This window comes from Podarcis cretensis (assembly GCF_951804945.1).
Source record: "Podarcis cretensis genome assembly, chromosome: 6".
NCBI classification, from domain to species: domain Eukaryota; kingdom Metazoa; phylum Chordata; class Lepidosauria; order Squamata; family Lacertidae; genus Podarcis; species Podarcis cretensis.
In genome coordinates, this window is record NC_137175.1 from 47866498 (window position 1) to 47888524 (window position 22027).

Sequence of the window (22027 nt, forward strand, 5' to 3'; positions counted from 1 at the left end):
CTTGGCAGGGGGTTGGACTCGATGGCCCTTGTGGTCTCTTCCAACTCTATGATTCTATGATTCTATGATTGCCATATGTCTTCTTTTTCCAGGGCACGTCCTCTTTTTCATGGGTAGAGTCGTCATAGCGATCCATAGTTAAAAGTAGAAGTTGGCAAATGTGTCCTCTTTTTTGGGCTTCAAAATATGGCAACCCTTGGTAGGCCCAGTGTGACGCCGGGTTCACATTCCAACTCAGTGAAGGTCACTGGGTGACCTTGGGCCTGTCATTCTCTTTCAGCTCAGCCTTCCTCGCATGGTTGTTGTGGGGGATAAAATGGAGGCAGCAGGGGGTGCGTTGATGTTGCCATGGTTTCCTTTGAGAAAAGGCAGGATATAAACCTAATAAGCAACTAAGCTAAGCTCCTGCAACAATTTGCTGATGCACAAAGAGAAAAGTGGGTGGATCTACAGTTGCCTTTCAGCCTTCATGCGACTTTGGGGACACCTAGGAATAGAGATGTTCCACTTCCAGCTGAAGCTAATCTCAAGGCCTCTACCCAACATGAGTAGCTTGTGTGCATGACAGAAAGAGGGAACTCTGAAGCAACAGCGAATTATTTTTATTTTTTGCTTTATTTTTTATTTAGCAACAGGAAATTATAAAAGAACACCAAACTGCGGGGAATCCATCCCCCCAGGAGAAATCTGGAATAAAGTGGGAAGGGGGCTACAGCTGGATTTTGATGCCGATGATGCCATGCAGGGGAGAACCTGGAGATAGAATGAGGTGAACAGTGCCAGCTGGCCGCACCTGCTGCATTGCTTCAGATTAAACAGTTTTTAATTCGCTAGGAGGAAGGAGGGAGGAAAGGTGTGTGAGTTAGTTGGTTGGTTGGTTGGCTGGCTGGTTAGTTGTTTGGTTGGCTGGTTAGTTGGTTGGTTGTTTGGTTGGCTGGTTAGTTGGTTGGTTGGTTAGTTGGTTGGCTGGTTAGTTAGTTGGTTGGCTGCCAGCCGGCCAGCCTAAGGAGTGCGGATGTTCTAAGTGCTCATATTTGCAGAAATTTTCAAGGCATGTCTAAAAATACTTTTGAGTGCTTTTCCACACAGGACACGGCAGTCTGTGTTAATACTGGGCAGGGAAAACGTACAAAGAGTCGCTCAAGAAACAAAGCGCAACCGAGCCGACACGCTTCCCGGTGTTTTGCATCAGCGTCAGAGGAGACACGGTCCGTTTACATCTTGCAGCATATCCCCCTGCGCTCCTCGAGTCGGGGCCGCGGCTCTTTGTGCTCGTAGACGTGGATGCCGGCGTACCTTTGCGGAAGAATTTGTCGGCGGCGCGATTCCTTTTCGGGCGTGTGTGCAAGCGAGGATGCAGGCAGTCAACAAGGGAGACCAGGAAGGAGGCGCTCTGGAAATTCCTCGGAGGCGGGGAAGAAAGGCGCGAGGCCCCGCCCCTTCACGAGAGGGGGCGGAGTCTTGGAAAGGCTTTATGTAGTCCTGCCGGGAGCTGCTACGCTCAGAGCTACCGAGAGCAGAGGGCGCCTCCGAGCGAAGGAAGGCAGCGAGAGAGAGAGAGAGGTGAGCGCTGCTTTCTCCCGTCTGGGAGCCGGAGGGTCATGGGCAGCTCTCAATGCCGAGTAGGGGGAGAGCGGCATTGTAACGTGCATGGGAAATATTTAAGGTATCTGAAACAGGACCATTTATCCGTGATTGTGATGGAGAAACTGCGTCGTTGTCTCCCACCCTAGCCCCATTTCGGAGGTGGCAGCCCCCTCGCTTCCTCCCTTGATGTCCTTCGATCTCCGCTCCGCCTGGGATTTTTTCCTCTCATCCTTATTTGCGGAGGTCAGCTATGCTGCGGAGGGAGAGAGCGCATCCCGATTTCTTACTCCCATCCACCTTGTGTAACGTCGAAGACCTCGTATTTTGTCTCCGGGTGGGGAAATATGAGTGGACCAGCCCTGACCCCGTCGGTGGGGGGGGGATTCTCTTTCGCTCCCCACCCTGCTCTCGTTTCCCAGCGTCCAGGAGACGTCGCCTTCCCTCTTCATCCCCCTTGAGCCACCTGTTCTTTCCATCTCTAGCCACTCCCTTAGACAGCCTGGAGAGCTTCGGCGTGGGTTTTCGACTTCACCTCGGAATTCTCCCACCTGCTGACGAGAGGAGATGGCAAGGGGACCCTTAAAATGGGTTCGGTCGGTTTTGCGGGTACGTGCACCTCCCCGAAGTGCGCGATGGCGGTGCCGTCCATCGCAATCGGAGGAGCCTGGCGACTCCTCCGCTCGCTGTCCAAACCCGACGGCATTGTTTGTTCGGATTTGCGTGTTGCTTATGTATGTCACCCTGTTCCTGAAGACTCGGGGGCTACAACCTGAGCGCTTTACGGGAGGAGAGAGGGGCAGTGATGCGCGCTCACTTGCGCGTAACCAGCACTGATCATGCACACCGAAACCAAAAACGTCTCGGGTAGGTGCTACGCCTACTACTAATCAGTTGTTGACAGATGAGCAGACTGACGCTCCCCAAAAGAAGCGCGGAGCGGCCAGTGCGGGTGAGGAAGCGGTACATTGTTTTGCTGGATGACGAGTTACTTTATCTGTGCGCCTTTGCAGGGAGGTGCCTGTGTTTGTCTGAGTCAGGTAGCGGCTGGAGAGCTGTCGGGGCAGAAGTCTCGGGCCCCGCTCGGCGCAAGGAGCAGGAGGGCCTTGCAAAGCAACCTTTGGAAGCGAGGGTGAACATTTGGAGAGGGCGCGGGGTGGGGCAGAGAGAAGGGAGAGCACCTTAGGACCATGAAAGGATCTGGGCTTCATCGCACCGCTTGGGTAATGGCGATGCCCCACGCAGCCCTTGGCGGAGGGTTGCGGGCCCTTCCTGCGCCTTGCGAGAGGGGGCGCTGTCGAGCCGGCAGCCGGACGGTGACTTTGCACGGCCAGGAGAGCCTGCCGGGGCATGTCCCGGCTTGCAGGAGGCGGCGACTACCGCTCGGCTTTGCGGGGGGGGGGGGGGAGAGGTAGTCAGGCGGCGGCTGTGACTCAGTGGCAGTCACTCGCTCGCTCCCCGCCGGGGCTGATGTAAGAGGGCCAGGCCAAGCCCTGGAGTGTTCCCGGGGCAGCCGCCCGGCGGGGCTGCCTTTCCTATAGTATGGGGTAAAAAAAGAGAGGAGGCTGCGGGTTTTCGCTTCGCTCCCGGAGCTTGAAGACAGGAAGAGGCGAGGGAGGGGGGAGAAGCCCCGCCTGGGTGGAACTTGCAAGACGCGCAAGACTCTCCGCCCAGCCCGCCGCGATGTTCTGTTCTCTCGGGCCGGGAACTCCTTGTTCCCAAGCCGAGTTTTATTTTTGTGCTTGTTGTGCTCACAGGAGCGTCACTCAGCCCCATTACGCCGCTTTGAAAGAGGCGCGCGCAAACCAGACGCTGCGCTGCAGGAGGAGGAGGAGGAAGTGGCTGGAAAGAGACCTCGGTGGGGAGGAGAAAAAGAACAACCCCCCCCCACATTTTTCTCCACCCCCCAAAAAAAAACCCACGCTTGGGGAGTTCTTTCGTTTACGCGGCTTGAGCAGCCGAAGCCCGCTTTTGCGAACTGCTGTGTTCCCAGCCACTTTTCCCCTCCTAAAAAGGCGCTGGGGGGACCCCCGAAACAGCTTATTGGGGTGGGATTTCCGCCCCCCCTCGCCTTTTTGAGCCGAAATCTCCAGTTATGAGCTTTGGCCAACTGCTGTGGTTCTCACCCCCCTCTTTTTCTCTTTTTTTTGGGGGGGGGGTAGGTGGAAGGAAGCGCCTTGAAACCGGCCCCCAATCCGCCGGATGCTCGTTGGAGGGGGCGGCAAGGCGGGGCCGTAGTAGGTTGTCTGGGGGCCGTGTTTGTTTCCCTGCCTGTGGCAGAACTAGGTCTGTGTGGCAAGCGCGATTTCGCAACTTCCCTCCCTCCCCCACATCGCGGCACGTGACGCAGCTGCTGTGGTGCCAGATGACGTAATCCCGGGGCGAGCGCTGCGAGCGTCTCGCACACCTCCTGGGCTCCTCCTATTACGATAAGCAAGTCCTGTTTGCTTTGCTCCAGCCTTGGGGGCCGAAGGAGCCCGAGCTCCCTGAGCTCCCCCTGTGCCCGGCAGGCGGAGCAGCTGATCGCCAGCGAGACAGGCCACCAAGCGGTCGGGATTGTTTTGCAACTGCGAGAGACGCTCCTCTGAACTACGCGCAGGGTTTTTAAGCTACTGTTTCAACAACAGTGGTGACCTACATTGTGATTGGCTGGCTCTTAACCGGCAACCACCAAAGCATGTTTGCAGGATAAATAGGAAATACTATAATGCGGCGCTGTGTTTAGTAAGGTGGCCGACTTATGCGCAAGCCCCTCTGAGAGAGAGTGTGTATTGTCTGCAGAAGGTCCCTGGTTCCCTTCCTGGCACCTCCACCTAAGGCTGGGAAGGACTGCTGTCTGAAAAGCTGCTGTCAGAAAGTGGGGACACTGCTGATTTGGGTGGGCTAAGTATGGGCCTTCAGCAGATGTTAGGCAGTGATTTTGTAGCTGCAGCCTCTATCCCAAATGCAGAATCGAGCAAACTGCCTAGTCCTTTCCAGCAGCTGTCTAAGGTAGCGCCTGTGCAATGGCAACAGAGCAACTCTAGCAAGAAGTGAGTAAGAAAGATCTTTGAAAATTAACACCCAGGGTTGATTTTCAGGACCTTGGGGTGCAGTTGCTGCAAGAAAAGCATTTTAAAACGTTGATTTCTAGCCTCTAGCTGACTGTGTGTGTGTGTGTGTGTCATAGCTGTCAACTTTCAGATTTGAAAATAAGGGATCAGCAGCCACACCTGTCCCGGGGACAGTCTACGGGATATCTAACAATCCGGGATAGTAGCGCGAAGCAGTGGGAAACGGCACTAGAATAAGGGAATTTCCCACAAAAAAAGAACCAATGTGCATAAAATTCAATTTGACAACCCACTGCAAAAGTTGCTCTTTGAACCTTTTGTGGTGGTTTTGTTAGAGACGTGGTGGCACTTTCCTGTGATGCGAGTGAATTGTTTGCCTGCATGCAATCTAATGTGTTTAAGACTGGAAAGGGGACACTGTTCCCTCAATAGAGGATTAGTTAACAAACTATGTGAATTCATAGAATTGGCTAAAATGACAGCAGCCATCAGACTTCACTCGAATCAAAAACTTAAGAAGGAATGGAATTGCTTAGAAGAATATATGACAAAACATCGCTCGAAAACGAATTTATTGATATGCATGGACTAACTTTGTAAAGGTGTGAAAAAATTATTGCAAGAGGGTTTTGAGAGCCAAAGGAACCAATATATATAACACAATGACTATATATATATATCAAAGGAAGTCGAGCTGTGGTGGAGGGAAGTCACAATAGAATGAGATAGACACAGAATGGAAAACGGGAATTTTTATCAATGTAGTATCTTATACTGTATATTCTGTAAACTTTAGCGCATATATTCCATGTTTTAATAATTAAATGAAATAAAGATTTAAAACTCAATGTGTTTAAGGCTGCTGCAGTTATTGTGGTCACAGAAATAGCCTCGACTCTTCTCTCTCAGCAAGAGGAAGAAGCAGTTCAGAACTTGCATGGCACCACCTTTTGCAGGGTGAGCAGCTGAGGGAACTAAAGGTGCCTTGTGGGCACTCAGCTCCAGTGGCCTGAAGTGGCAACTTAACAAGATATCAAGTTGAGGCCTGCCCTCGGCAGCCACGCTACCTGCCAGGACTTGTTCTGGTATGCCTAAACCTCTCAGTGATGTCATTCAGCATAGCTGTTTATAAAGAGAGCATGAAGGCTGCTGCTATTTTTAACCTCTTTGCCTCTTCCCAAGCCTGAACACTGGAGGAAAGGCAGCCTTGCAAACACATTGGCCAGTGTAGGTGGTGGTGGTGGTCTGGAAATATACTCTCCAGACAAAACACAGTCCACTTAAGCATCCTGGTAACCCAAACCTTATAAACCCAAATGTGTGTATGCGCAGTAAACCTTAGAGGTGACTTCACGCAAGACTCTTAAATTGATCTACAGTGTGATGTCAAGATGGGTCATTATTTGGCTGCATTCTGTCTCTCACTAATGCCATTCAGCACTAGAGAAAATGTGTAATGATGGCGTGGGAGGGCCTTGTATTGATGGAAACTGTCTCCCTTGATGGCCTTGAGATCAGCTTTGTCTGCAATATGGATGGATGAAAGGGGGGCAGGGCAAAGGTCAAAATGCTAAGATTATGTGGGCCAAAGGCATCAGATTTGATGAAGCCAGGAACCCCAACTCAACTGTACAGATCTCTCTCTCTGTGTGTGTTGAATCCTGAACAGTCTGTGATGCCCAAGTCCATTAGCAGCTGGTGACTTAACATTTTATTGTAAATTGTAGCTAGTTCTACACTGCATATGCACAGCAGGTGGTGTTTGGCCACATTCAGTGCTAAAAGTACATGAACAGTGCAATCTTTCATGCACGTTAACATGAGAGAAAGTCACACTGCATTCAATGCAGCTTGCTCCCCAACTTTTCAAGGCTGGAGATCTAAAACAATTCTTGGCAACAAAAAACACCCATTTCATAGAAGAACTGGTAATGCTCAGAAGCCTCTCCCAAACAGGCAAAACATCTACACCCTCCCTCTCAAAATAAAGCACAGAAAAAAGGAGGCAACTTTCCCAACCCCACTCAATTAAAAAAAACCCAACACATTTTAGTGTGGGGGTGAGGGCTTGGGTCTGAAGGTGCTGTAGTGCCCAGGTGCCATGCTGAGGACTGTAGCCCTAGGAAGTGTGTTTAGGATTGCAGCTTTTGCAATGCAGTATACTGTACTGAACTCAAGGTCTTCCGGTGCAACCACATGCTTTTTAAAAGAGGTACTTGGGCATCCTAGGACTGTACCAAGACAACTGAGGGTGTATTTTCTATATAAAGATTGGGTTCTGACTCTGTCCTTCTGAATTGTCCAGATTTGGGCAAATGTGGACTATTCCTTCAGGGTGCTCCTATGCTCCTTTATTAGGTCTCATATCAGTATAGCCGTACCTTGGTTTACGAACTTAATCCATTCCGGAAATCTGTTCTTAAACCAAGGCATTCTTAAACCAAGGCGTGCTTTCCCATAGCAGCGGGGGACTCAGTTTACAAAGGGGACACACGCAACATGTTCTGCTTGCAAGGCAAAGTTCACAAACCAAAACACCTACTTCTGGGTTTGCAGCGTTCTTTTCTCCAAGTTGATCATAAACTAAGCTGTTCTTAAACCAAGGTACCACTGTATTTAAAAGCATAACTAACAACCAACACAATCAAGATTCTGTACAGAAACTATCATTTGGAATGAGTGCGTACAAACTGACAAAACAGACACTTTTATGCAACGCAGTTCACCTGCATCCAATTGTCTGGAGGGGATCAATAGTGGAAAGATCTGATGTGGAAGATTCTGCTTCACGTTAGGCCAACCATAAAACTGCAAGTGCTGTTCATGGAAAACATGGGACTGCCTCCTTGAGTGTGTTCAATGTGACCAATGATAACTGCTGTGGCAATGCTTTCCTAATTTAACAAGAGTTGTCTGATGGATGACTGCATGGAAATAATTATGTGGGAGAAAGGGAGTACTAAAAATGGAACACTGCCAACTAGATCTTGGCTTGCAACCCCTTTTTAATCTCCAAGGAGCTCTACTACATGTAGCTATTGGGCAGCTTTCTTCTTGGTTGAAGGCTGTGGTTCAAAGGGTAGGGATGATGAGGCTTGTGTGTACAGTGCAAAGAGCAGCTTTCTTGGTGACGTTGGCAGTTACCGGTACTCAGAGGAATCCTTAGCAGTTTCAAACGTCATCTGAATGATGTTCTCCTGGCTGAGAATTTCCCTACAGATTCCATCCCTAGTTTTATGTTGCTCAGTTCTTTCAAAGGTAAGGACTGTTAAAACCGTTGGGCCCAACCTGTTGGTTTATATATTCAATTGTTGGTTTATATATTCAATTTATTTGCTACTTCTTAATGTCAACTGAAATCTCCCAACAAAAAGGAATCGAATACAATACAAATTCCTTATTCAAAAGTAAACAATATTCCTAATCACACCACCATCATAATTCTTCATTTGGAGTTTTGAAACCAAATATATATCTAAACAATGTACATAAGTAAAGTGACTAAGAATGCCTAATTAAGAGTTAAAAATTCATAACTGTTAACCAAAAAAGCTTGATACAGTCATGGCTTCAGCCCCAGAGGTGTACTTTATTGTCTCTCAAGACACCTCTGATGCCAGCAATAACAGTCACCTATACATTCACTCTACACAGGAACTACAGTGGTACCTCGCAAGACGAATGCCTCATAAGACGAAAAACTCACAAAACGAAAGAGTTTTTCGTTTTTTGAGTTGCTTCGCAAGACGGATTTCCTTTGTCTTGCAAGTTTGTTTCCTTTTTCTTAAAACCATGCATTCACTTTGAGGAGCAACTCATAGCACGCGGTGTGGTAGCCTTTTTTGAGGTTTTTGAAGACTTTGGTGATTTTTGAAGCTTTTCCAAAGTCCGTGCTTCGCAAGACGAATTAATTTCGTCTTGCGAGGCACCACTGTATTCTAAGCACTCAGCCACCACATACACAATCGCACATGCACCACTTCACTCAGTCCGCTCGATTCTCACTTCATTAAAAATTGCCGTGGTCCTTTTATATATGTACTGCATTTTTCACAAGTAAATCTGTGCTCGAAGAAGTTTATGGAAAATATAGTAACACAGTAACAGTACATAATAAGACATATACTTGATTAGGCCTTGCTGCTGGTCTTGCCGCCATTAGGAGGTGTGGTTGGTCAGTGACTTGGGACAGGGTCTCTTCTGTATTGGAACCAAGCTACAACATTTCCTCCCCTGGAGGCTCGTCTTGCTTCCACCTTGAAGGCCTTTCATTGTGATGTCAATGCTGATATTTTTGCCAAGCTTTTGACCTAGTAAAATTAGCTTTGCCATGGCACTTAAATTTTTTTTAATCAATTTATTTTACTTGCTGAATTGATTTATAAGTTTTATTGTTAATTTATAGCAGTTATAAGTTGCCTGTTGTAACTTTCCTTAAAAATTTCGCTTGTATTTCTCCTAGTTGGAAACATGCCTCTGTCTAAGGGCAACCTCCTTCGGTCTCCCTGCAGCAGGAAGCTTTGCAGAAACCTCTTTGGACCCGTTGATCATGACCAGCTTCAAAAGGACTTCCAGTCCTTGATGAAGGCCCAGCTGGAGGAGGCTCAGCAGAAGTGGAACTTTGACTTTGAATCGGAAACTCCACTTGAAGGGGACTATAAATGGGAAAAGGTCTCGCATCTAAACAGGTTGCCTTCTCAAGATCTGCTGAGCCCCACAAAGGAGAACAGTTGTGCCGGTGAAAAGAGCTTGAGCTCCTCCCCAGTGCTTCTCAAGATGCACACAAAGACAGACAGGCCAACGCAAGTGGGCTTTGAGGCTCGCAAGTCTTCCAAGCGAAAGCAGACAACTATCAAAGGTAAGGAGCTACCAGCTTTGTTTGTCTTCCGTGTTTACATTTGCAGAGAGGAGGGTAGAATTACCGGTAATGGCCAAAGCTGCCCTGGACATGGATTTCACTTTTGTGAAATTGCATTTGTTTCAAATTCACCAGTTGAATTCTGAACCTGAGCTCAAAACTGGAATTTGATTTTGGGAATTTTGATTGTCTTGTCATCAGTTTAAGAGGAAGTTTTCTTATACGCCCCCCCCCTTAAAAAAATAAAATTATATTTTAAACCAAACCTTCATCCTGAAGGTTCCCAGGATGCAGTCGAACATTTAAAATAAAATTGAACACATAGCTATAGAAGTTTAAACCGAACAGTCACGTTTAGTAACTATCTCTTAAAACTTCAGTAGCAAAGAATCCAGCAGAATGCAACCAGTAGTCATATTGGTGGTCTTCAGCTGACAAGTGAAAAACCAATAACAGGACATGGAAATATCTGCTAGAAGGGAATTCCACAGCTAAGCTGCCATGATTGAGAGCGTTGCACCAACCAAACAAAGCACCGTTGTTGACGAGATCACCAGCACAGTCTGTCCTGCAAATCTTAAACCAGGCTTCCTCAACCTCGGCCCTCCAGATGTTTTGAGACTACAATTCCCACCATCCCTGACCACTGGTCCTGCTAGCTAGGGATCATGGGAGTTGTAGGCCAAAAACATCTGGAGGGCCGAGCTTGAGGAACCCTGTCTTAAACCATGGGCTGGCAAGGCCACTCCTTCATGTACATGACTCTCAAGTTGTAAAGTGCAACCTTGAAGTAAGCTCACTTGAATACCATGGAACTTCTGGGTAAACAATCATAGAATTGCGCAGTTACGGTTGTGTTGGGAACTCCAGGATCTTGGCTGGCGATTGCCTTGCAGTCTCTGAGCAGACTGCTCTTGGGCATGAATGAATATCTCCCAGGCACTCACACGGACACTCCCTTGGCTGGCATGTTCAATTTGTCCTTCTGCTCTTTTCCAGACTTCTACAGCTCCAAGCGGAGAACTGTCCCCTGCAAGTCAGACCCATGATAACTACACTGCAAGCAAAATGCATCCACGCAGTCTCTGGGCTAAAGGAGCTGACCTGCCTTCACCGCTATTAGCTGGAATGGCCGACTTGGACACGACACTCAGTGCAGGCAGCAGACTTGACTGTTTGAAGGAGCAGCTAGTTAGAGTAATGACTTCTGCTCTGAGGCTCTTACTTTACATAAAAACTATGTAGCGGACTAGTGTAACACTTCAGAAGGATGTAGAGTTATTTTCCTTATTTATGATGGCACTGGAGCTTTATGTGCAATGGAATATATTGTAAAGCCTTATCCTAAAATAGACTTAAGTTGCTGGGGGAGATGCTTAAGCATGATGGCAAGAGGGAAGGATCAGTGCAAGTACTGCTTGTGGCTGAGACCTTTCACACACCTGTCTCAGGTATGAGTCACTTTGCAGGTGCAAGGTCTGAAGGATTGTATTTTCCTAGGTCTGTGATCTTGCTCTCTCTCTCTCTCTCTGTTGTTTTTTGTCCTGCTAGGTTTAAAGGAATATGGTGAGGGGGGAAGAAAAAAGACTTCCAATCCAGAAAGCTAATCCATTCATTTTACAAAGATGAAGATCTTCCTACTGTGGGCAGTAGTATCACAAATCAGTACCATTACTGTTGCAGGAAGGATTCCATTATCAGACAATACTGGATAGTGTGTGAGCACTGTAACTTCCTTCCCCTTCCTAAAACTATCGAATAATACTGTTGACTCAAGTCATGCAAATAACACTAGCCTTAGGGGGGAAATGTAGCCAGTGGGAACCAGAAGTTTGAGCTGAGAAATAGTACTCTACTTCTGCCATGCAGCCTGTAGGCACATATTGCCAGCATAGCGACTCATCCATCCTTTGACAGCATACAGCCTTTGGTATGGTACTAATTGGTGAGAATATTGTGGGATTTGGGTTCCCAGTGAGTGCTAGCGAGGCTTGATAAGACATGCCCATGGAGTTTCCATTGCCTCTGGAAACATGGTTCACTTGTGACATCTCTCTCTAGCATGAAGTAATGATAAAGGATTTACCTTGTGTTTGCTTTCCATGCTTTCTGCAGCTACCTGTGATCTTGCCAGCTTTCCTTTACCCTTTTAAAATTGGAAAGTAAATTGCTTAAAGCTTAATTGCTTAAAGCTACTTGGTGCAAGAAAATTAAACTCACTGCTGTTCCTGTCTGAATTTGGGACTGATATTTCGGTCTTATTGGCATCTTATTGTCAAAAGCACCACCTGTTAATATTGGGTGCAGTGTTTAACACTGGAATCTGAAATGTAGCCTTTTGCCATGTGCAAGTCAAATCAGACTTTCATGTGAATCATCACTATGTTCCAAGTCAAATCTAACTTTGCCTTTATTGTTCTACCCCTTTGCAACGGGTTCTTTACTGCTGTGCTGCTGGAATAGCACCCGCTGCTGAAATCTTGAATCTTTCATCGCGGCGTGCTTTTTGGGAGCTATTGCTTTATTCCAGAGGCTGGAGCTGGGTTGGAACACTTGGACCTCCTGAGGATCGCATTTTAGTTAAACGAAGGGTGTGTCCCATTTAACTGCATCTGCTTTGCAAGAGCAGTGGGGAAATCCCTACAGCCGTGGGAAAGGATTAATGCTAGCACATTCCTGATGGGCAGAATTTTGCCTTTGACAGACAACGCAGGAGCATATTCGTGCTTTGTTCGGCACCTTCATCTTTTTTCCTCCAAGAAAACGTTGGGTGGGGGGAGATGTCAAGCACTTGGCCTAGTGGGTTGTTTGTTGTTATAGGGGGGGAAATGTAGCAGCTGAAATTGGGAGTACTATCAGCCATACTGTATTAGACTAGTTACAAACAACAACTGTGGCTTGTGAGCAAGATGTTGGAAGAAGACCTATCTTACCCAGAAGCACAACTTCAGGCACTTCCTTAAGATAGTATGTTTGCCTGTGGATTTCTGACCTTTCTAGAGTTGCCATGGACAGGCCTGGCCACTTCGGACCACTGCACTTCTACATTCAGGGTAATGCGTAATGCTAGGACTCTCGGCACTAATCCATTTGTTTGTGAATATAATGCTGCTGAACTGACTTAAGTATAGACCTTAAAATAAAAGCTGTTTCATAATGGAGCAACACTTTTGTCTGATTTAATTGCACGTGGGATTGATCAAGCTTGAATTTTCTGGGTGGTGAGGGCTCTTTCCTTGGGGGTTGGTTAGTTTTTTTTAATGGAGATAATAGACAAATGGAAAGACACTATTCCTCCTACTAGTTGTGTAAGGCAAAGTGGGACAAAACCATGGCAAAGGGCTGCCATACCACCATCAGGAAACACTGCAGAGTATGCCATAGGTGGCAGAGGTCAAATTTGATTGCCGAATGCATGCCATGACTGTTAATCCATGCATCGTCTATCAAATACGAGCTGGAGAATTTAGTGGTATTACTATGCCAGCTGTCAGTCAGTTTCTTCTTTCCATCCTTAGATTACTAATCTCTTGCATGCTGAAGCATCGTGGTAATAGTATTTGCTCTCTAATGGTTGGATTGTTGCAGTGCCGTATAGAATATCCACAGGCATTCTAATTTCAAAGACCGAAAACCACGTTTGCAAAAATATTTTAAGTTCATGAAAGTGAAAGTTTTGGTGGTGAATGCCACAATAGGCCTAAGAACTTAATGTAAGGGCAAAAAGATAAGGAAGTTAAAACAGATCCTAGAGCTTACAGGAAACTAAAAGACCAGAGTTAGATACAATGGTAAAAGTGTTTGATGGGCAGGCTCTGAAAAGGCAGCAGGCTGAAAAATGGGAGCCTTAAGGAAACCCAGAACAGAAGGTGGAGAGTAAAGAAAGGAGTGAGTTTAGAGAAAAGCCCATACAATTTTATAGATGCAGAAATTATTTCCAATACTACACATCTGAAATCACCTGCCTGGCTGGATGTGGGAAATAAGAGTGCTAAGAGGTACAGTGGCTCTCCCCTACCAATCTTTCTGAAATTTGGCAGAATGTATCCTCTTAGGAAGGGTCACCATGGCTGCTATTTGCATCCCATTCTGGGCAGTCTTAATTTACTCTGGAAGGCCTCTTTTGCCTGAAAATTTCATTCACTTAGGTGAAAAGGGGAAAAGGTTAAGTTAAAACCTTGGGTTAAGTACTTAATTCGTTCCGGAGGTCCGTTCTTAACCTGAAACTGTTCTTAACCTGAAGCACCACTTTAGCTAATGGGGCCTCTCTGTTCTCATCCTGAAGCAAAGTTCTTAACCCGAGGTACTATTTCTGGGTTAGCGGAGTCTGTAACCTGAAGCGTATGTAACCTGAGGTACCACTGTAGTTGTTTTTATATTCAAAAAGAGTGAAACAGCTTTGGATTTAACAGTTCAGAATTGGACCTGAATTACAAATTGGAATGATACAGTACAGATCCAAAAGAGACTGGGTTGCTTCCAAACACTACAAATAAAAGACCAAATTTTGCGGTGGCGGCACACCACTATTACTGGTAATTGGTTTTTATTCATATGTCCTTCAAGTGATTAAAAAGCAGCTGTGAGTTGATATTTCCAAATGTTCAAAGACATATCTAAGAAGCACTTTGCACACACAAAAGAGCAATTGTATTGGATAAACAAAACAATGTGTTTTGGGCAGTACACTGGCAGTACACTTACACAGGATGAAATATAAACTACTATAATCTTGCAGTTTCTGTACTGTGAAGTGCTGCTTCCCATGAATGTGGGGTTGGGTTCAGAAAAGAGGCAACTGTTCTTAGAAATGTGATCCTGAAAATACATAGCAGATCCTCTTCCTTTGTAGGATGTTACTTGGAATACAGACAACTATTTGTTTTTTTAAAAAAGCCAGTTAACAATGGCTAATCAATATACAGATAATCTCAGCAGAATTTGGCAGAAAAGAAAGTGGGTAATTAACTAGCTAGATATATTTACATACTTGCTTAATGGAATGGCAGTGGCTTTTTATAGTCGCCTCTGACTAACATAGACTGAAGACCAAAAATCCCTTTGCTGCTGGTTTGTATTCTAGGTAGCCACAATAATCTTGCTAACACAATCACATTTCTATTTGCAAACCGTTCCATAAACCGTTCCATTTTTACTGCAGGCTGACCTTTGAGCTTGTTCCACATTTGTGAAATGGCTCAATGTAGGCCGTACTATTGGTCTCCCATTCAACAGCAAAACATTTGCTGATGCTTTATATTCCCGGAAATATGGCTTCTCCCAAGTAAAAGTGAAAACCAACTGTGTTTTGTGCAGCCAATTTTAATCTGTAGGACAAACAGTTAAAATAACGTGAGTGTAGCATGCTGTTCTGGCTGAGCCCACAACAGAAAGATGGGTTGAGCAAGAAGGAAAGTGACAACACAAATGTCTCAGTTATGCTGGTGAAATCAGCCACCTTCTCCCTCCTCTGTGGTTGTGCCAACTTCCGCCTGCAAAATAAAGGAACCGTCTCATTTAAGAGGAGGTGTCCTGCTCTTTGCAGCGAGTGAGAACCCTGTAGATGCTGGCGAATGGTAAGTGCTTTTTATGGTCTGGCTCATGTTTTAGGGAGTGACATTGTGAGTCGACGTATTAGTTAAAGAACAAACACATGGAGGCTTTTCTTGATTTTGGAGTTAGATTTTATTTTAATGGTGGAAATACTGAGTGCTAGGAGCTTCCACAAAGAAGACTCTAAAGGTAAAGGTAAAGGTAAAGGGACCCCTGACCATTAGGTCCAGTCGTGACCAGCTCGGGTTGTGGCGCTCATCTCACTTTATTGGCCGAGGGAGCCGGCGTACAGCTTCCGGGTCATGTGGTCAGCATGACTAAGCCACTTCTGGCGAACCAGAGCAGCGCACGGAAACGCCGTTAACCTTCCCACCAGAGTGGTACCTATTTATCTACTTGCACTTTGACGTGCTTTCGAACAGCTAGGCTGGCAGGAGCAGGGGCCGAGCAATAGGAGCTCACCCTGTCACGGGGATTCGAACCGCCAACCTTCAGATCGGCAAGTCCTAGGCTCTGTGGTTTAACCCACAGCTCCACCTGCATCCCTAAGAAGCCTCTAACAAGCAGCAATTCAGCAAACACAGTTTTCCTTTGGTATTGCATTTCCATGTGCTGAATTTTTGCCTGCTGTGCAGCTGTTAAAAGCACAGATCCCCTGATTAAAAGTCAGTGGGGTAGAATAGTGGTTGGAGTGAGGATGGGAAGCCTGTGGTCCTCCAGATGTTGTTGGACAACACCTCCCAATACCTGTGACTATTGGCCGTGCTGGCTAGGACTTATGCAATTTGGGGTCCCTGCACCTGTGTTGGTGTGGCAGAGTAGGATGAGACCCAGGCTCATCTCAGCTAAGAAGCTTTTGCTTGGGTGACCTTGGGCTAGTCGCCATCTCTCAGCCTAACCTACTTTGCAGGATTGTGAGAATAAAGTGGTGCACAAAAAGACAAATGCAAGCCACCAGGAGCTCCTTGGAGGAAGCGTGGAATAGAAGTACAACAAAGAAAGAAAGGGGAAGGGAGAATTGATAGCCCTAGTGACTGATTCACACCATACATTTAAAGCACATTCAGCACACATTTAGTGTGTATGACTTACCCCAAACATTCCTGGTAGCTGGAGCCATACACCTACAATTCCCTTATTTGTTTTTATTTATTTACAGCAGGGTTTCTCAAACTTGGGTCTTCAGCTCTTTTTGGACTACAGTTCCCATCATCCCTGATCATTGGTTCTGCTAGCTAGGGATGATGGGAGTTGTGGTCAAAAAAACATCTAGAGACCCAAGTTTGAGAAACCCTGCTTGTCAACTGAAAAGGCTTCCAGAGTGATTTACATACCACCTAGGATTATTGGGTGAAAGTCATGTGCTTTAAATGTATGGTATAGATTTGCCCATACAGCGAGTTTGAATCAAAATCCAGATATTTTCCTTTTGAAAATATCTTATGCATCATTGCCTGGGCCCTTGCAAGCAACACCAGGACTGTACACTGTAGTATGACTCTCCAGCACCTTTTTTTTTTTTGTATTGTAAACAAAAAAACAACAACCCTAAAGAGTGATGTAAATTGTTTTCCACTTTTGACATTTAAAAAAATGCAAACAGCACCTCTTACAGCAGATTACTCAATCACAATCCTGCACCCTCTTAACTGTGTGACTACTTCTGAGTAGGCATGTAAATGCATATACTCTAGAGCAGACTCAAAGAGCTGCTTTTTGCCAGACTTAGTTGACTGTCATGACAGTCCAAATCAACTGAAATTTCATCCTTTGCCAGCAGCACAAGCAAAATGTGGGAACTTATTTAAAGGTGTTAAGTTTCTGGAAAATCACTACATGCGCTGGCTGTGTGAATCCATACTGATGGTTTGCACAACCATTGTCTCTAATGTAAGCTGACTTTTTGTAGTTTGCCAAAGCTTTACTGCAGGCTCTCTGTTGGTCAACTGCAGATTTAGAACCCACCAAGGAGAACCAACCAATTATGAGGTTGCATAGATATGGAGCACTAGCGGGGCTTGAGTTGCCTTGACTTTAAAAAAAGCTTTCTGAGTTCGTACCAGTTGCATCATCTATCCATGCCTTTTGCTAATGGAACCTTAGTCTTATGTAAGGGTGTTGTGAAGATTAATGTCCTGCTTGAAGAATAGGTTGGGCAGGCTCTTGGGCTATATTATTAAGAACACATGTACAAATTTACCAAGAAAAGTTCTTATTTCATATACTGTACATGACATCTGGCAACCCTAGCTGCAAAAGCCCAATGAAGTCACCAAACATATAGAATCAAAAGCATGAAACTATCCTGCAACTGGAAACTATATAATGACCCTTGTGGAATGAACTTCCAACTCAACATTTAGTTATATCATGTGTCAACTTTGAACCATGAGCTGCTTTTTGGAGGGACCTGGCCTTAGTTTTGGTCATCCAGAAAACCCACAGAAATACTATTTATTTGTATATTGTATTTCGCCTGATACTTTGTGTCCAAAGTGGTTTATAGGATGGACAATTTAAATACAGTCACCATAATTATAATATATTGCAATTACCAATTCAACAACTGCAGTTCATTTATGCATAAAACATACCAACCGGTCAGTGAACAATATCCAATACTAATAATATAAGTGTTATGCTCATATTAAGCCATTCATTCAAAAGTTAATACAAGTCCAACCAGGGGCGGAGGAAGGGGGGTGCAATGGGGGCGGGTCTACCTGGGTGTCACCACTGCGGGGGGTGACAAAATGCCGGGTGGCACCACCCCAGGCGCCCGATCCGCTTGCTCCACCGCTGAGTCTAACCATACAAGTCTAACCTCCCCCATAAAGTAGCAGAAAAATAGGAAATGGTTTTTAAAAATTGCAAGACACTTCAGACAGCGCACTCTAGATCATCTGAAGAATCTGAGTGTATCTGAAGAAGTGTGCATGCACACGAAAGCTCATACCAAGAACTAACTTAGTTGGTCTTTAAGGTGCTACTGGAAGGAATTTTTTTATTTTGTTTTGTCTAGATCATAGTTATCATTTGAGAGTTGGACTTCCACATTCAGTTTCACATACCCTGAAAAGGCTCCAGTTGAAACTAGTTGACCAACTTTTGTTGCTGTGTGTTGCCAAGTCTGCTTGGTCCCCACTGCACTGTTCAACCTGGGAAATTCTATTGACTCACCACCAGCGATATAGGCAAGCAGTTCTCGATCCTCTTTGAGAGTAAGTACTTCTTCTTTCTGCGAACATGTCTAATTACAAATGCTAGAAAGTTGTGGGCTCCTGTACAATAATTTCTATAATTAGATACAAGTGCAGTTAGCATGATGGTTTCAAAGGAAGGCTGATTCAGACAGGGGTCGGCAAAGTTTTTATGGCTTGGGCCGGTTCACGGTCCTGCAGACGCTGCAGTGGGCCAGAGTGTGTGTGCGCGCATGCATGCATGCGCAAATGCTATTTCCAGTGCTTCTACCGGCATGGAGGATGTGTGCGCAGCTTCCCATTGGCTGCAGGAGCTTCCTGCAGCCAATGGGAAGCTGGCCAGCATCACAGAAGGCGGTCCCTGCTCTGCTCCTCGCCGGTTTAACACGGTGCATGGGAATCGACCGAATGGGCGGCAGGGGTCTCTGAGCAGGCAGCAGGGGTCTATGGGCGACTTAAATGACCCCCATGGGCTGCTTGTGGCCCATGGGCCTTAGGTTGCCAACCCCTGGATTAAGATCTAAAACATGGGTAGGCAAACTAAGGCCCGGGGCCGGATCCAGCCCAATTGCCTTCTAAATCCAGCCCGCAGATAGTCCCAGTGTGTTTTTACATGAGTAGAACGTGTGCTTTTATTTAAAATGGTTATTTCTGGGGCATAGGAATTCATTCACCCCCCAAAAAAAATATAGCCCAGCCCCCCACAAGGTCTGAGGGACAGTGGACTGGCCCCCTGCTGAAAAAGTTTGCTGACCCCTGAATTTTAAAATGATTCAGATAATAACTTTTTAAAAGGGGGCCAATCATTGCTCTTTTTTTCTAAAAAAATGTTTAGGGGTATTCTCATTTTCCCACTCATATTGAAATACTGCCCCTCAATGAGGCCAAACTTAGATTCACAAAATGTTTAGGGGAATGCGTCCCCCTGCGTCCCCCCAGAAAGAAAGCACTGGGGCCAATACAGTGGTACCTCGGGTTACATACACTTCAGGTTACATACGCTTCAGGTTACAGGCTCCGCTAACCCAGAAATAGTACCTCAGGTTAAGAACTTTGCTTCAGGATAAGAACAGAAATCTTGCTCCGGCGGTGCGGCAGCAGCAGGAGGCCCCATTAGCTAAAGTGGTGCTTCAGGTTAAGAACAGTTTCAGGTTAAGTACGGACCTCCGGAACGAATTAAGTACTTAACCTAAGGTACCACTGTATTGTAACAAGCTTTTGAGTTTCACAAGACTTTTCTCGACTGTTGAACTTTCTCGATTTTAAAGCTTATTATGCTAATCTACCACTGGCCTATTAAAAAGGTGTTGCTTGAAGCCCAAGGGATCACAAAACCTTGCAAGGTTTCACAGATGATGAGAATAGGGGTATGCTTGAATAATCTCTATTCTCCAATCAAGGATCATTTGGTGAACACCACTGTCTCCTCTGTTTTATATGAATGAAGACTGTTCACCTTCTGTGTGTTCATTTGCCCAGCAATAATCTGTCCTCCATGCACTTAAGAGCCAGCAGTGTGTTTACTGTTTTGGTTTCAGAAAAACATAATTGTTTCAGAAAACAATTGTTTCTTGTTTCAAAAAAACCACAATTGTTTCATAAATGGTAAGTTACCCACAAACCTCAGTAGCCGTTGCATGTGAAATGGCAAGTTTTGTGTTCTGTGGTGCCTCAGAATGTGTGCACATAGATGTACCTTTGTGTGCATTGGAGACAATGTGCATCCATTTCTGACTCAGATGTTCTGCTTCTAGAGAGCTGGGGTTGGGAGCTGAGCCCTAAAGCACGATGACATCAGTAACTCAGGCTAACCAAATTTTAACTTGAAAACAAGTAGCGCCCATCCTTGCCAAACAGGGAGGATTGGAGTGAATGCAAGTCCAAAACAGCCATAAACTAGAGACGTAGCACAACATATGTGGCAGCTGTCACCAGGTATATCCTGTCACTTCCTTTCCTGATCTAGATAAGAATTCTTGGTGCAGAAGTTAAGATTGCAATGTTGGCGTGTGCACTGGATCATGTTGATATCCACTGGCAAGCTGGGAGCCAAAGTATGTTTAGCCCAATGGTGGCTAACGTAGTGTCCTCCTGATATTTTGGACTACAGTCCCCATCATCCCTAGCCAACATGGCCAATGGTCAGGGGTGATGGGGGTTGCCATCCACAGCATCTTGAGGAAACCATGTTGGATACTTTTGATTTAGAACAACGAAGGAAATGGCGGAAAATGTCTCTTTGGATACAGTGCAAAGGGGGAGCCAGGATTAGCGGATGCTTGTAAAAAAACCCACTTGCCTGTCGCAAATAATTACTCCCCAAGTGCAAACAGCCTGGGAAATATTTATAAATTACTGTAATAAGCTCACTGTCATGTGGTCTGTTTATGCATTGTATTCTCTGACTGGCAGTAACAGTAGCTGGTCTGCCTCAATGAGAGATCTTTCCTGCTCTCCTTTTAATTTGACCTTTGACCTTCTGCATGCAAAGTTAAGAGCTACAGCCCCTCCATAAAAAAGGTAAAGGGACCCCTGACCATTAGGTCCAGTCATGACTGACTCATCTCGCTTTATTGGCTGAGGGAACCGGCGTTTGTCCGCAGACAGCTGCCGGGTTATGTGGCCAGCATGACTAAGCTGTTTCTCGCAAACCAGAGCAGTGCATGGAAACGCCGTTTACCTTCCCGCCGGAGCGGTACCTATTTATCTACTTGCACTTTGATGTGCTTTTGAACTGCTAGGTTGGCAGGAGCAGGGACCGAGCAATGGGAGCTCACCCCATTGCGGGGATTCAAACCGCCGACCTTCTGATTGGCAAGTCCTAGGCTCTGTGGTTTAACCCACAGCGCCACCCGCGTCCGTCACAGCCCCTCCATATCTGGGAGTTATTTTTCTTTTCTTTTAGGCCTTCCATGTGCCATAAAAAGCTTACCTAAATATATAATAAAGTCAGGGAGAGCTGATGTCCGTCCTAGGTAGGCAGAACCTGGGCAATCTTAACTGACCAGGGAAATTTTCTGCTTTGTAACTCACCTGGGGCAATAGTGCATATACTTCATGCGTTCTGCTCCTAACCTCAGCAGCTCCTGATGCTTGCTTGCAAAGTGGGTTTAGTGTAGGCATGCAGATCCATGAGCAGGCAAATGCATCCCTGCTTTACAGCTGGCACAACCACCAGCCTTCACGGGTTCAAGATAACTAGGAGAACCTTTCTGCATCACACGTCATAAAGTGCCATGTGTCTCTAGCGTGCCAAATTATGAGGCAACGGAGGATATGAAAAAGGATGATGCCCCCGCTCCCTTTCCTTCCTCTTTCCAAAGAACTGAATGTAAATCTCTGGGAGGGCCATGGATAAGCAGAGGATGCCTGGCAGAAAGTTTGGGTCGAGCCGCCGGAAGCAAGCAAGAGGGACCTGGGGAAGCACACAGGTATCTTCGATCTCAGAGGAAGAGCCATGCCTTTCTGAACTCATGGAAAAGGTTCGGAACCTCTCCCAGGGATATGGAAAAAAGGAAGGTTTCATCACACGAGCTGATATGCAGGTAAATTGGTGGTGCATGTACGTCATGTGCTTTTGAGGGGCAGATGCTTCAGTTTTCTTGCTGGAAGCTTCAGACATGCTGCCTCTTGACAGTGGAGGTAGAATACCTTAATGATGGATGAGAAAAGGCCTGGCAAAAACCCTGATCTCAACTTTGCCTTATCATGGATCATTCTGTGTGACCATAAAACAAATAATTATCATCTTAACATTATTTAGGTGTCTATGACCCTAC

At 45.9% G+C, this 22027-nt stretch overlaps 2 protein-coding genes across 7 annotated transcripts in view; both read left to right on the top strand.

Moving 5' to 3' along the window:
* Positions 1 to 1492: 1492 nt before the first annotated feature.
* On the top strand, positions 1493 to 12656 carry CDKN1A (cyclin dependent kinase inhibitor 1A). Of its 4 annotated transcripts, none has more exons than XM_079980598.1 (3): positions 1493 to 1563; positions 9100 to 9495; positions 10495 to 12656. In XM_079980598.1, the coding sequence occupies exons 2-3, from the start codon at positions 9108 to 9110 to the stop codon at positions 10542 to 10544; spliced, it is 438 nt and encodes a 145-aa protein (XP_079836724.1). In that variant the 5' UTR covers positions 1493 to 1563; positions 9100 to 9107; the 3' UTR covers positions 10545 to 12656. The 4 variants fall into 4 exon arrangements, with proteins under 4 accessions (XP_079836724.1, XP_079836722.1, XP_079836721.1 ...); XM_079980596.1 differs by lacking the exon at positions 1493 to 1563 and adding an exon at positions 2157 to 2193; XM_079980595.1 differs by lacking the exon at positions 1493 to 1563 and adding an exon at positions 2380 to 2451.
* A 2219-nt stretch (positions 12657 to 14875) lies between these two features.
* The window catches only part of RAB44 (RAB44, member RAS oncogene family), a 28399-nt gene continuing 21247 nt past the window's right edge, over positions 14876 to 22027 (top strand). Inside the window, exons 1-2 of one of the 3 annotated variants that reach the window (XM_079980614.1) lie at positions 14876 to 15071; positions 21572 to 21793. In XM_079980614.1, coding sequence (XP_079836740.1) covers positions 21599 to 21793 — 195 coding nt within the window. In that variant the 5' untranslated portion in view covers positions 14876 to 15071; positions 21572 to 21598. Of the gene's footprint in view, positions 15072 to 18176; positions 18270 to 21125; positions 21794 to 22027 lie in introns of those variants that run through there. The other 2 variants (XM_079980613.1, XM_079980615.1) reach the window with 2 other exon arrangements.